This window comes from Pagrus pagrus (assembly GCF_965226575.1).
Source record: "Pagrus pagrus genome assembly, chromosome: 13".
Lineage (NCBI taxonomy): Eukaryota > Metazoa > Chordata > Actinopteri > Spariformes > Sparidae > Pagrus > Pagrus pagrus.
Genome location: NC_140197.1, coordinates 27,444,643 through 27,458,772, shown reverse-complemented (window position 1 = coordinate 27,458,772; position 14,130 = coordinate 27,444,643). Strand labels below are relative to the sequence as shown.

At 39.9% G+C, this 14,130-nt stretch overlaps 2 protein-coding genes across 3 annotated transcripts in view; one reads left to right on the top strand and one right to left on the bottom strand.

Annotated features, from left to right (window-relative positions):
- crb3a (crumbs homolog 3a) overlaps window positions 1–221 on the bottom strand; it is a 16,920-nt gene extending 16,699 nt beyond the window's left edge. Inside the window, exon 1 of the mRNA XM_084370665.1 lies at window positions 86–221. The gene's annotated coding sequence lies outside the window, so the exon portion shown is untranslated. The remainder of the gene's footprint in view (window positions 1–85) is intronic.
- prkacaa (protein kinase, cAMP-dependent, catalytic, alpha-a) overlaps window positions 1–14,130 on the top strand; it is a 19,324-nt gene extending 5,194 nt beyond the window's left edge. For both annotated transcript variants that reach the window (XM_084370648.1, XM_084370647.1), the window contains exons 2-10: window positions 5,272–5,333; window positions 5,729–5,857; window positions 6,876–6,974; window positions 7,062–7,144; window positions 7,233–7,359; window positions 7,448–7,543; window positions 7,752–7,874; window positions 9,869–10,033; window positions 11,100–14,130. In XM_084370648.1, the coding sequence (XP_084226774.1) occupies window positions 5,272–5,333; window positions 5,729–5,857; window positions 6,876–6,974; window positions 7,062–7,144; window positions 7,233–7,359; window positions 7,448–7,543; window positions 7,752–7,874; window positions 9,869–10,033; window positions 11,100–11,225 (1,010 nt within the window). In that variant the 3' untranslated portion in view covers window positions 11,226–14,130. The remainder of the gene's footprint in view (window positions 1–5,271; window positions 5,334–5,728; window positions 5,858–6,875; window positions 6,975–7,061; window positions 7,145–7,232; window positions 7,360–7,447; window positions 7,544–7,751; window positions 7,875–9,868; window positions 10,034–11,099) is intronic.

Here is a 14,130-nt window from a genome sequence, read left to right as displayed (position 1 = left end):
ACGACAGACATAGTCATGAAAAAATGGTTCATCAACTTTGACAATGTTTGAGCACCAAGCATCAATGATGTAAACAAAAGTTCACCTTTTCTCGTCCTGCACTGTGTCCGCTCCGAACACGGTCCGCCTGCTGTGAGTGCAGCAGCTTGATTCGGGTTGTTGTGGTGGAGACAGGTCTCTGTAAAGATGTCCATAAAGCACATCTTTGTATTCCAAGCATGGCTCTTGTCCGGGCTCTCTTCATCAACCTGGGGTGATTAAGATGAAAAAACAATAGAAAAAAAACAAAAATGTAGCCCAGGGAACTAGCTCAAAGGAACTTCCAAACGTCATATCTGGATGAGTCGCCGTTGCCATAAGTCTGCAAAAATAGTATTACCGTGTTGGCTGTAGGCTGACATATAACTAAAACAAAGCATAACCACTGATCGATACATTACCTCATCCCCATGCATCATGCAAAAAGCACGATTTGTATTTAATATTGGTTCTCTCACTTTTGAAACGACTGCAGGCTCTAACCAGATCAAGATCTTTATCACAGGAGGAGTTGGTGCACACACCGCTTTTGTCCAAAGAGGCCTCCAGAATTAACAAAAGATTAAAGTTCCCTCTGGCTGCTTTAACTAGCAAATTGTGCTCTTACTGTAGGATGTAAAGCAATGTATACTGCAACGTGACTGCTTGTAGTCATAGTCAAATATGAACTGCCAGTATTTTAGCTGATCACTACAATTGATTTCTCGCCTTCACACAAATTGGAACACCTTCCAAGTTTACATCTCTGCGCTCTGACTGATTTCTTATGCACCACAGGGGAGAGTATGCTATCTGAACAAGGCCTGGTGTACACTGGGACTTGATTTGGCGCGCTTCACACTTAAATGTCGGTCAGCTCGCCCTAATATAACCCCTCTGTTCCTGCGTCAGAGTGGGCCAGAGAGGCCCAGGGGAGAGATGTAGGATTGATTTTTGGAGGATCGATTCAGCACTGGCACTACACAGACTCTCTGGTGCATTTCGGGCGGGGGGAGAAAAAGTTTACTGTGGTTTGTGCGTTCCTGCTCTGCTAGTGTCTCCTGAGAGGGGCACTTTTATGTTTTTGAAAACACCCAGATCAACTCTGAAAGTTTCTCATCACAGATGTGACATCTGATTGGTTCTGCTAATTAGGGAAAGTTTTAGTTTCCTCTAGATCTGTCTAGTTCATCTCAAGGGTCTTCACTTAGGCCTAGTTTTCCATAGGACTTCCTCTCTGGGTTGGATAAATATACCAGCCAGTGTTTTACGCCCCTCCCTCTGGTGATTATGCCCCTGTTAAGATCAATATATAGCCTCTGTGTGTGCATATGTTTGCGTGTGTTTGACATGGGAGGGAACGGCAGAGAGTACTCTGTGCACAGGATAAATATTGATACAAACCAAAGCAAGGGTCCAATTGATCTGTGTGCGAGTGTTAACGGGAGCAGTGCTGCTGTCCATGCTAAATTGGACTGTACACTGGATGTGGATGCTACTTTCTGAACTTGGTCCCCAGCAAAGTGACAATCACAGGAAAGACTGAAGACACCCTGTCGGCAAGGACACTTGGCTGGTTTCTGTGGATGATTGGGGCTGCTGATCTGACTAGAGTGCTCTCAGAGGGTGCAGATAGGTCATGAGTCAGTGACTGAGGAAGAGGCCAAGGAAGAAGAACAGGGGAGACTTTGCAGGGCTAATGTGTGACAGGAAGAGCTCCAGAAGGCATGAAAGGAAGAGGGAGTCATCCTCGCGCTCAAGTGAATCAGGGTCGCGCTCAGCAGATGGTGCAGCACCAGAGGTACCCATAGTCATCCCAGATGGTAAGGAATTTGGGGTTGCAGGATAGTTTGGATGTTGAGCCTTAGTTGATCACCTGCAATTGCCATGGTAGCGATGGCAGTGGGAAAAATAATTCCTCCCAAGACGGCTGTTGATTTGACCACCAAGCTACCAGCTAATTTTGCAGCAACACCCACATCTTTCCTCTGGCCAGCTCCAAGTTATGACAGTAATGGCTCCATTTGTGGCTCTTTCTGCTCGGAAGTGGGAGTTGAGCAACTTTCACGGGAAATGTTTTCTCCCTGTTGACCAGTCTGCTTCCATCGCTCTCTTGTGGGAGCAACAGCGCTCTCGACATGTTTATTCGAACTTTGGTCTTTGCCGTTCTCGCTGGCTTTCTCCCATCCTATTGTTGGAGCTGCTGGTCCTTGGAGAATTAGCAGGAAATCACATTAGCCAGTTCAGGATTAAGCTTTTGTGTAGTTTTTAAAAGCATGTGTGTGTGTGTGTGTGTGTGTGTGAGAGAGAGAGAGATGCTCAAGTGCTTTCATGAGAAATTTCTGTGTAGTCAGTTGTTTATAACATTTTCATAATATTTATCTCTGTTGACTAGTTTGAACACATCAAAAATGCTGATTATTTTAAATATGTCCAAAAGATGGTCACCACTCACAGCTTACTGCTTTGTTTAAACTGCACTGTAGCCACATCATCCAAAAAGGCTAAAAATGATTAGTGTTTCTGCTGTTTATATGTTGTTAATAAATTGATATGAATAATATTTATTTTTATTTATATTAATGCAACTATCCATCATTTCTTCTTTGAACTCCATCCTATATTTGAAATCTGGCATCTGAACTGTTAAGCATATAATTTGAAATATAAGATTTTGTTTGTATTTACTATAAAGATTAAGCACATTAAAATATAATTGTTGCGCTTTCTCCGACAATTGGATACTTTACAACCTTGATCATCTTGTGTCCCAGGCTAACAGTCCTCCTGCATCTACTCGGGCAGCTACTGGCCTCAAAACTAGCACCCAGTGTGTAAAGAGGAATGAGGAAGGACAGGTTATCTGCATGTTCCCACACAGCACTGTGATTAGCTCCATAAAGATGAGGGAATGAGAAATGAATTACTGCTGATGACACTCTGCCAAGCTGTCAAAATGTCCACAGGTATCTCTGTTGGTCTTTGATACAACCTCAATTCCCCAAAAAGTTGGCTGTTCAATTTATATTTTACACACAGTCTCAACTTTTTTAAAAACTTGGTTGTGGCATGAATGTGTGTGTGTGTGTATGCACAGTGTTGCATGTGTGTTCAGAGACCAGATGTAAGTTTCCTCTAAAGGCATTGTAGCCACATGTTACACTGCACTCGTGGCACAGATCAATGAATGATTCCAGATCCATTTATTGTTCCACAATCGTTCATTGATAAGCGCAGAATCATTTTAAGCGAGTCAGTGTCCAATCTCAGAGAACGATGACCATATGTGTATAAAAAAAAATGGATTCAAGATATTGTTTTTCTCTGGGAAATTAACTTCACCTCAGGAATGTGTGAGTGAGCAAATCCAACTTTGGCTGTGATGCACTAGCTTGGGTTTTGTGGTGTGGGGCAGTGGCTGCCTCCAGCATGTACAGTCCTGATGTCTTTCTTGCAAAACTGCTCACATAGTGTCAAGCTGTGTGGGTGCTTTGATTGAACAACAATATTGAAGTCTTGACACAAATTCTAGATGGGATTGAGGCTTTGACTCTGGCTGGGCCACACCAGGCTGTTTGAGTCGTTTTCATTGTGCCCTGGCTTTATGTTTGGGCTTGGCATCTTGCTGGAGAATAATCCTCCATCTCAAGCTACATTTATTTTACCCCAACAGTCCTGGTGCAGAGAAGCATCCTTCACATCATGAAGCTGGCACACCCATTAATCACATCGTGAATGATGGGGTGATGTCCGGTGTTTGGTCTTCTGAGCAGAGCATATTTTAACATTGGGAATGATCTTGACGGCCTCCACAATCTATATTTCAGGCAGGTCATATAAATTACGTTATTGAATGTCTTATTGCTTCTGTTTCCAAAATTCACGTAACCTCACTGACTAGCAGATTTGGGCTGAACATACCAATAGAGTGAGATAGGTGACATTCTCAGGTGACATTTTGTAAACAATGTAACGTGAGTTATGAATGTAAAATGGAGGATGAGGAGTTTGTGCCAGAAAAGAACTGTTGTTGGTGCAAATGGAGGAATTCATAGGCCGGCTATAGTCCACAGGGCATTTCAAAATTGAGAACAAAACATCACTGTTGAGATTGTGGATTGTGATTGCGATTAAATAGATCATGATATCTTTTTTCGGCCAGGCTGCCACCCCTAGCATTTTTAATATGAGGGGTTAAAAGGGCCAAATTTAGTTTAATTAGACCAGAGAACCTTTTCAAGCTGGTTTCAGGAAAACACTGGCTGAGATGTCACCCGAGTGGATTTCTCTTTGCCACGCTCCCATAAAGCTGTGACGTATGAGAAGCCCGACTGACTGTTGTGGTCTGCATCATGTCTCCCATCTCAGCCTGTGGCTTCTTCAGAGTTGTTGAAGGTCTGGTGGTGGCCTCCATCACTAGTACCCGTCTTGCACAGACCCTCTTGCACTAGAAAGATTTACAGCTGTCATACATACTGCATCATTTTTAATGGATTGACTTTGCAGTTCTCTGAGGGACACTCAGGGCCTTCGAGGTTTTTTTTGTACCCCTCCCCCGGCTGGTTCTTTCATTGAACTTGTCATGAGCTATTTTGAAATGTCCTTCTGTCCTCATTCATTGTAGTTTTTGGAAGGAAACTGACACAACAGCTGACGGAGCTTACATATACTGGTGCATGTTAAACCTTGGTTTTATACAGGTGATCCCTATCTATCTTTATTATGTAGCTTCTAAAAACAGTCCTCTGCACCTGTCATGATTTGGATGTGGTATAATAACTGGGGAAATCATCAATACTTTTGGATTTATGTTTTTAGACTTACCTTTTAGTGATTTGTTCTATTGTATGAGCAAACTGTTGCATTATTACCTTGAGCAGATAAATGTTGACAGTAGTCTAAATCACAAACTCAGCCAGCTGTTACTTTTATTTATCTTGTGCACTTTCATGGTTTGGGTTGAAGAAGCTGTTTGGGTCCAAGCTGAGAAGGCCGATGAATGCAGACTTACATCAGCTGGACAGCATTTATGTTCATGTACAAAGGCACGTGACGTGAATCATGCTCAGTTGCTTTAATATCTCACTATGACCTCCACATTTTATTGTTAAAACACCCAGATTGTGGCGTTCTTTGGGTCTTTGTGATTACAGGAGGTGGCCTATTATATAAAATCCTCTTAAGTTTGCACTTGTTGGTTTTTAAAACAGATGCACTCCCTCTAATGAACATGCACTCTGTCTCTAATTACAGTGAAGGAGTTTCTTGCCAAAGCCAAAGAAGATTTCCTGAAAAAATGGGAGAATCCAGCACAGGTGAGAGTGAAAGAGAATTTCTTTTCCTTCTTAACTAAATCATCACTATTATCCTAGTTCACGATTCTACAATTATTATTGTACAATGTTACAGTACTTTTTTAAATCTAGTTTTAATGGTGTGTGTTGAGACACCTTAGTGTGATGATGCATCTTACAATAAATCTTAAAGGTTTTCACATGCTTGTTCACTCTCTCAGGCAGACTTATGGAAATGGTCCCGCCCATGAACAAATTAAATCCCATTTATTTGAGAGGGGCAGTGCTCCCTCTGCTGGGCTAATGTGAAATACCTGTTTTTTTTAATAGACTGAAGTAGGGCTTTTCATGATGTGTTCCTGGAAAGTTGTTATGAACACTTGTTTGTCTGACTGATACCCTCTTCTGCCCCCCAGCAAACTGCGGCATTGGACCATTTTGAGCGTTTGAAGACCTTAGGCACTGGTTCGTTTGGTCGAGTCATGCTGGTTAAACACAAAGAGACGGGCCAGCATTTTGCCATGAAAATACTTGACAAACAGAAGGTACAGTACTTTTAGGCACAATATGCAAGAGAAATACAACTTGTTAAATAGAAGTGATGCTTCAGTTGGGTGCTCCAGTTTATATTTCTGAAATAATGATGTCTCTATTGTAGAAATTGTTATAGTAGGTATACTAAGACTTAAGGAGTATTTATATGAGCGCTGTCCTATTTGAAATTTATTGGCAATAGACCTGATTTCTTTGGCTTTAATTTATCATTATGAATGAAATCCAGATTGCACAATGTAATGGCTGTAGATTAATGACACCACTGGCGTTAAGTCGGTTCCCTATAAACTTTGCTTTCACAATGCAATGTTCCTCTTTAAAACAAGGAGCCAAGCATAATCCGTACTTACTAAAAAGAGTATAGCCTAGAGTTGCCGACAAACCGGAAACTGGTTTTCTTGAAAGATTTGTATCTTTATTTTACCTCCTGATCCTTTAAAATGTAAGTCATTTTGTACGATCTCTGTTATCTTTGATATATGACGCATTGCTGGCTGGAAGCTCCATGGAGACAGGAGAAGTGACTGTGACATAATGCATTTCTGTTTTTTTCCTCTTTTTTTTTTTGTGATGCTACAAGTGTATCTTCTGAGGGTGAATCAATCATAGAATGGCACAAAGATCACTTTGTTGTGAATGATGATGTTGACGTTACAGATGGAGAAGCACTGTTACTCCATCGAAAGAAAATTAAATGGCGACTATTTTAATAATTCGTTTTTCAAGAAAAAATGTCAAACATTTGCTGGCTCCAGCTTCTTAAATCTAAGGATTAACTGCTTTTCTTTGTCATTTATGACAGTAAATGAAGAGTCTCTGAGTCTTGTACTGTTGGCTGGACAAAAGAAGCAATTTGAAGACGTCATTTTTTTTCTCTGGGAAATCATTATGAGCATTTTTCACAATCTTTTGACATTTTATAGACAAAAATGTCTGACTTGGATAAAGCAATTCATGTTCAAATGTTAGTTGGTATTTTGGTTGTACTAACCTATCCTAACCGTGCAGGTAGTGAAGCTGAAGCAGATAGAACACACACTGAACGAGAAACGTATCCTGCAAGCTGTCAGCTTTCCCTTTCTGGTGCGACTGGAGCACTCTTTTAAGGTATCCCCTCGAAAGTCCATGTGTCTTTATCTTCATAACATGTTCTCCTCATTGTATAAGTAAGACTCGTCTCGTCTCTCTCTACAGGACAACAGTAATCTGTACATGATAATGGAGTATGTACCCGGGGGCGAAATGTTCTCACACCTAAGGAGAATCGGTAGATTCAGGTAAGTTGACTTCTAGTTAACTCCTCACTATTTTACATGAACTACTACACTGGTTGACTGTAAACATTGTGGGCGATCTGTTTTGTAGTGAACCACACGCCCGCTTCTACGCAGCCCAGATTGTACTGACCTTTGAATACCTTCACTCGCTGGATCTCATCTACCGAGATCTTAAGCCAGAGAACCTGCTCATCGACAATCAAGGTTACATACAGGTAAGGATCTGTTTGTTTGTTTTTTAATTGGTCTCTGTGCTCTTGCCGTGTGTGGTCAGTGCTCAGAGCTGTGCACTCTGTTTTCTAGGTAACGGATTTTGGATTTGCGAAAAGGGTGAAGGGCCGGACCTGGACGCTTTGTGGGACCCCTGAGTACCTGGCACCAGAGATCATCCTCAGTAAGGTAAGTGCTTGACTCGGCCATTAGTAAACAGCATAGCTCTTTGTCATAAGGCTAAGGGAGATCTCAGCTCAACGTGGGACTTCACTTCATTAAGGAAACCATTTAATTGTCACCTTAAGGACTCTGATACAATGTGCTCCTTGCAGTCTATTTGTTTTTTTGTTGGAGGATATATCTGACTGCACTTAATTTCCTTTTTGTTTTCCAGGGTTACAATAAAGCAGTGGACTGGTGGGCTCTGGGAGTGCTGATATATGAGATGGCTGCTGGTTATCCCCCCTTCTTTGCAGACCAGCCTATTCAGATTTACGAGAAGATTGTATCAGGGAAGGTGAGTTTACAGACTCCTACCTAAATAATCCCCCTTTTTTAATGAAATTTTATCGAATTTCAATTGTCCCAGCACAACACAGTTTTTTAAGACACGCAGTATTGTTTGTTTTGATGAAATACTTCAGAATATTATTCTTAATACAGATGTCTGACTACAAACATGGAGCGTTATCTAGTACAGAGCTGACATTTTTGCTCTATAAATTTGTGCAGGTATTCATAGATGTGGCAGTTGTGTCACTATGTCCCATTCAAAAAATCTAAACTTTTACAACTTAATATAGAACACGGTCAATTTACTTTTATATAAAAAAAAAATGGGATTATGTTGAATGAATACTGATATCCAAATCAAGAATTCAAGTACTCGTCCATCCCTAATTTCATACCAGCACTGTTTTCCTCTGGTGTGCAAACAATTAAACAGTGATGGTAAAGTCACAGTCTTAATCATAAGAGGAGGGCTGTGGTGGTATTTTTCAGTTGTAAATACAATTCTCAAATGCCTTAAACCTTGAAATCCCCCCATTTATAGGCTTGTGAGGTTTCCAATCAACTGACCTTAATGTAATGCCTCTAACACTCTCCGATAAAATGTACTGCCTTAACTCATCCGTTCCTCTGCTACTTGCAGTGAGTCCTCTGTGAAATTATGTATTCATCATATTTCTCTTAATTAATAGGACATGACATGAAAATACTTGTACTTTCTTAATAGATCTTGAGCCTTTTTCCCCTGACTTTGTAATAAAAATGGTTTAATCTTTAATGTTCCTTTGGGCTTATTCTTTGTAATTATGTTTTATTTTTAGACGATACATTTTCCAGTAAGGATACACAATATGCTCCCATGAGAGTGTATCTCTGATTAAGTTAATGGCCGATCAAATTGTGGTATTTTGGTCAAAAAACATTAGATTCAAGTGAAATTGAACCGGATCTTTTTATTTACAAAAAACTGTTTATCTAACTTTGTAGCATGTGTCCTGATGATGTCATAGGACACGTACAACAGCATATAATCTCAGATTTGTCCGTTTATTCGCTACATACACCAGCGTCATTCACATTGTATGTTTCATCAAGTCATTCATCGTGTGATTACAGTAACACGGTAAACCAATGCCCGCCGTGTTGTTGAACATGGCATCATATAGTTAACGTTTGGCTGGCCAGTTTTCGGATCTCTCACATGGCTGTTGTCTCTGGCTTTTGTGCATGTTTTTTAACCAGTACTGGAAGAATAATTCACATCCTTTTACTCAAGTCAATGTACTAATTCAACAATGTGAAAATACTCCACTACAAGCAAACTCCTGCATTCAAAATCTTACTAAGTAGAAGTATGTCAGTATAATCAGCAAAATATATTTAAAGTTTGAAAAGTAAAAGTAAAATGTTCCCTTCTAGTGTTTAATGACTTTTCATGGTGTCAGAAAAACATCCCTGCTTTCACCTCTGTGCCAATGTATTTTCCAACTAATCCAAGAGGGATTTTAAATAGTTTATTTAGCTGAGGAAAAATGAGACTCATAAAGGAACACTTCATCCCATAACAAGCATTCAACATCAACACATCTGGAGATGCATGGTTTAGTAACCACCATTTTTTTTCTGAGATGTTGCGGAGTAGAAGTATAAAGTTGTACAAAATGGAAATACTAAAGGAGTACTCAAGCAAATGTATTTTCTTCTATTCAGCTGCTTGTGGTAACTCAGCAGCTGATGTAAAAAGCAAAAACTACTCATGCAAACGATCTAGTCAACAAAAATGGCTTATGCAAACAAGCAGATGTGTCACATCCAGATAAATCACATCCAAAATCAACATTAGTGGGCAGAATGTGATTGTAGACCATACCACTCATAGCACTACGTACCTCTCACAGGGATCTGCTAACACACACAGCTGTAGTCATTTGAAATACAAAGCATGAGGCATAAAATGCTGGGCTCAAACACAGACGCTCACACTGCTTTTACTGTTTGCAGGTTCGCTTTCCCTCCCACTTCAGCTCAGACCTGAAGGATCTGTTGAGAAATTTACTGCAGGTGGACCTGACCAAGCGCTTTGGCAACCTCAGGAACGGAGTCAATGATATCAAGGGCCACAAGTGGTTTGCCACCACTGATTGGATTGCCATCTACCAGAGGAAGGTGAGAGGCCAGGCCTTCATACAGCAGTAATGAGTATAAAATAGAGCCCACCTGCCTTTTTGAAAACAGAAGGGCAGAAGAAAAGTGAGGCTGACAAAGGAAATGAGATGTTGGTCAGTATATTTAGTCTACATTTGTGGCTATGGGTAATTTCACACCATCTGTCCTTCCTCTGCACAGATGAAAATATTGAAAGCTGATAGAAAAGTCTCTGAAGCACACAAAACCACAAAACCCTCTGTTTCCTTCCAGTATTTTCTTAACATAAAAGCTGGTGAACTAAGCCCTTCTTCATTTGACATTATAATATGAAAACAAACAGACACACGTTGTTTGGTCCTGAATCGTGATTATAGTTTTCAAAGGGTTTCAGAAAGTCCACAGGGTAAAAGAAAAGAAGCACACATTGAAATGACCCCTTTCTAACCTTGGACTCATCAGGAAAACTGCTGCACAGAGAGGGGTCCCCCATCAGGGCAGTCAGGCATGTGAGGAAGGCCGACAGTGTGCAAACAAAATGTGGATAACGATACAGACTGTTAACACAGTACAAAACACTACAAGAACATTTCATGTAAAACACACACATTTCATTCTTTTTGTCTTGATTTATTTGAACAGCTCTTAAGCTCTTAGATTTGGTATTGGTATTACTTTCTCTGCCTACACACAATGAATATGAATGCAGGAAAGTCCTATCTTTTTCATCAGTTGTTAAAACTCATTCTGGGAATATAGAAAATTACCAGCTGAATTGTAAATAGATGAGTTGTCTTCAGGGAAAGCAAATATCAGCACATGATCTCAAAATTAGTCCTGCAGTCTGACCACAGATCGATTAATAGACAACCTTTCCAAGTATTCAAGCATGACTATTTTAGAATATTTTAATCTTAACTGTGCATAACTAATATAAATAATAAATGTGTTTTTAATTGTCTCTCTATCTCCTGGGACTTACTCCAATGTCATCCAGTAGGTTTATGGTGCTTGCTCTGGATTTGGTGCTCTCTATGAAACCTAAATGCATCATTCTGATGATTTTGATTGTCCTGTGTGTTTTTAGGTGGAAGCTCCCTTTATTCCTAAGTGCAAAGGCCCTGGTGACACAAGCAACTTTGACGACTACGAGGAAGAAGAAATCAGAGTCTCCTTCACAGAGAAGTGTGCAAAGGAGTTTGCTGAGTTCTAGATTCCAACCATGAGTAGCGGAGAGAGAGCGAGACAGAGACAGGTATTTAGAAAGTAAAAGGGGGTCAGAAGAAAGGAAGCGCTAGGGTGGACTGCTAACTTGCTTATTTGTAACGACGACAACAATGTAAAATCCCCCCAGTTGAAAGGTAGGCAAAGCGAAGAAAGATCCAACAGAACCAGCAGTGTTGCCTTTTCTGATTGTTTCTCAACTGTTACCTATTCATTTTATTTATCCCTCTTGTGTTTGTGGCAGGGGCTCGAGGAGAACTGACGTAGGTTGTGGCTGTCCAGCTATAAACTTGTATCTTACTGATGGTGTAACGACATGTTTTCAGTCTTTGCAGGTTGAGGCATTGATTTTCTGTTAAGGTACTGAATCTGCTAGGCTCCTTTTTTTGAACGGGCCCTCTACAAGCTTCTCAAAGAGTGATTGTTGTATCTTGTCACCCTGGTTCCCCCCGCCATCTCTCCATCCTGAATCTGTCCAAGCAATACCAAGTCCAACAGATGTGCCTATCATAATGCCAACTGGTTGGAAAACTGTGTCGAAAGCATTGGTGCAGAGCTTTGGCCATGGTGGCATCAGCCCTTGTGCCCGTTTGGTTTAAAGCTTGAAAACTCTCTGCACCTGCCTTTGTCTGCTCAATGTGGCATGATTATTGGGTAGATGATGCACTCGCTGCTCGCAGTTGAAGCAGTGGTGACCTCTTTGATCAGAGTGAAAATAATTTATCACAGTAAAATTCATCAAGGTCTTACTCCTTGTGGGGACCGGTGAGAAATCGTAAAAATGAGGTCTGCATTTAAGTCTGTCTTTCTCTTAGCTGAATTTATTAGAGCATTTTAAGAAATCCTATTGGTGATCATTTTGTCCTTTTATGTCGATCTCTGTGCTTGTGTGTTATTTAGTGCTCAAGGGTGGGTTTAAAGAGCTGCTATTTAGCAGCAACTAACATTGTGGTCACACTCCTGACTATTGTTTATTTAATTCATAGTACATTTATTCATATATATATATATAAATATATATATATATGAGATACGAAAATATCCATCTTTTTCAACATTGTCTCATAGCTGTGAAACTGAATTAAGATTTCATAAATAAACAAATATAAATTCTGCCAAATTTGCAAACTGAGAACATTGCAAAGTTTTCTGTATGTAACGATGATGGTGGTGGATTTTAATACGCAAAAAAGTAGCAAAACGTTTCAACAAAATGTGCATGTTATTTTTGTACAATATCACTTTTAAAGAAAGATGGCAGAGCGTTATGCTTTATTTGTGCTGAGGTACCCGAGATCATGGATAACATGCTTAACTATTAAAATGGACTCTCAGCTGCTCTGTTTTTGAAGATGGAATAAGACCCAGTTAAACCTTCTGGGCTTTTTTCATCGTTCAGTTGTAGGGCAACAGTTTTCTGATAATTGTCACTGAACCTGTGCTTCTCACCTGGATAATTGTTTATTTTTTTCTCCTTCCCCTCTCTCTTGTATATACCGTACATGTAACACCTTCAGATAATTTTGCAGTCCAACCAAATTTTTGAGACTGTTGAGATTGGAGTGTTTTGTTTCCGTTTTCAAGCTTTCTATGTAACAAATTAAACAAAGGAAGCTATCCTAAAGCTGTCCCCTTTTGCCAAGTTTATTTCTGTGGATGCAAGACAATCGCAGACCAAATCTTATTGCTGGTTTGTTGACTGAACACATTGTTTTGGTTCGATGAAGGATGTTCGTTTTTCGCCCCCGCCCAGCCCCACCCTCCATAGGCCCTAGGTGCTAGACTTTGTCCATCTCACTGAAAAGCTTCTGTGAATTGTTTGATGTGCATCGATCTTTTTGTCATAAAGTCTTGTAACATGACATTTTTGAGAATGTTTTTCGACTGTAATGATTTCAGTAGGCTTGAGTAATTATTTTGGCAGTCTCTTAATGTAATTGAGATCAAACGCAGGATACCTTTTTGAATGTCTTGAATTGTCTGATGGAGATGTTTCAATGCTGTTTGGAAACATGATGTGTGTTTTGTATAATACATGTTTCTCTGGTGAGCTTGGTTTTTCTTGCATGTGGTAAAGCAACCCAACGGCAAGGCACCTCCTGGACCTGAGACGTGTTTTGAGAAATTGTTTCCACAGCCGACAGTCTCATCGCTGTGTAACCTTTTGATTTGTTAGAGCATCACATTGAACAATGCAGTGGATCACCAACCAACCTGTCCAGTCTTTTGCAAATAGTGAAGCACATGCCACAACCTTTCAAATCTATTTAATTGATTTGTGCTAATTATTTAGAAACTCTTAAGACAAGAGAGCACATGTAATATCTTTGACATTTATGTTCTGACAAACGACTAAATCAGAGTTGGTGGGTAGAAGGCAACGCCACTTGATCCACTTCAGACACGGAGGCCATCACAGTGGCTTTTTTAAAAATGTATTTCTGTTTCCCATACAAAACTTCTGGTCAACTGTCTTTAGTTCTCTTCTATCAACTAAAAACTATCAACTGCTCTGTGCTAATTTTTGAGTTTTTCTCCTGTGTTTGCCTTCTATTTTCATCAAGTTTCCACACACTCTTCATTCAGACATAACACTTTTTACATCTGAGATGTTTTGTGTTCATATTTTCTAATTGTATTTTCAAAAAAAAAGCAAAAAAAGCAAAAACAGACATTAATCTTTTCCTCATGACCTGGGTACAGTGATTGTGTAGTCTATTGTACCTTTTGGGAAACAATACTGTATATCCTTGCCTTTGACAGTCTTAACTATCTTACCCTCTGGAGAACTTGACAGATACCCTTAGAACACAATGAGTATGTTAAAAAAATATACATAAAGTAATATTTTGCAAAATGTATCATTCCAATAAACTTTTACTTGTTAAGACTAA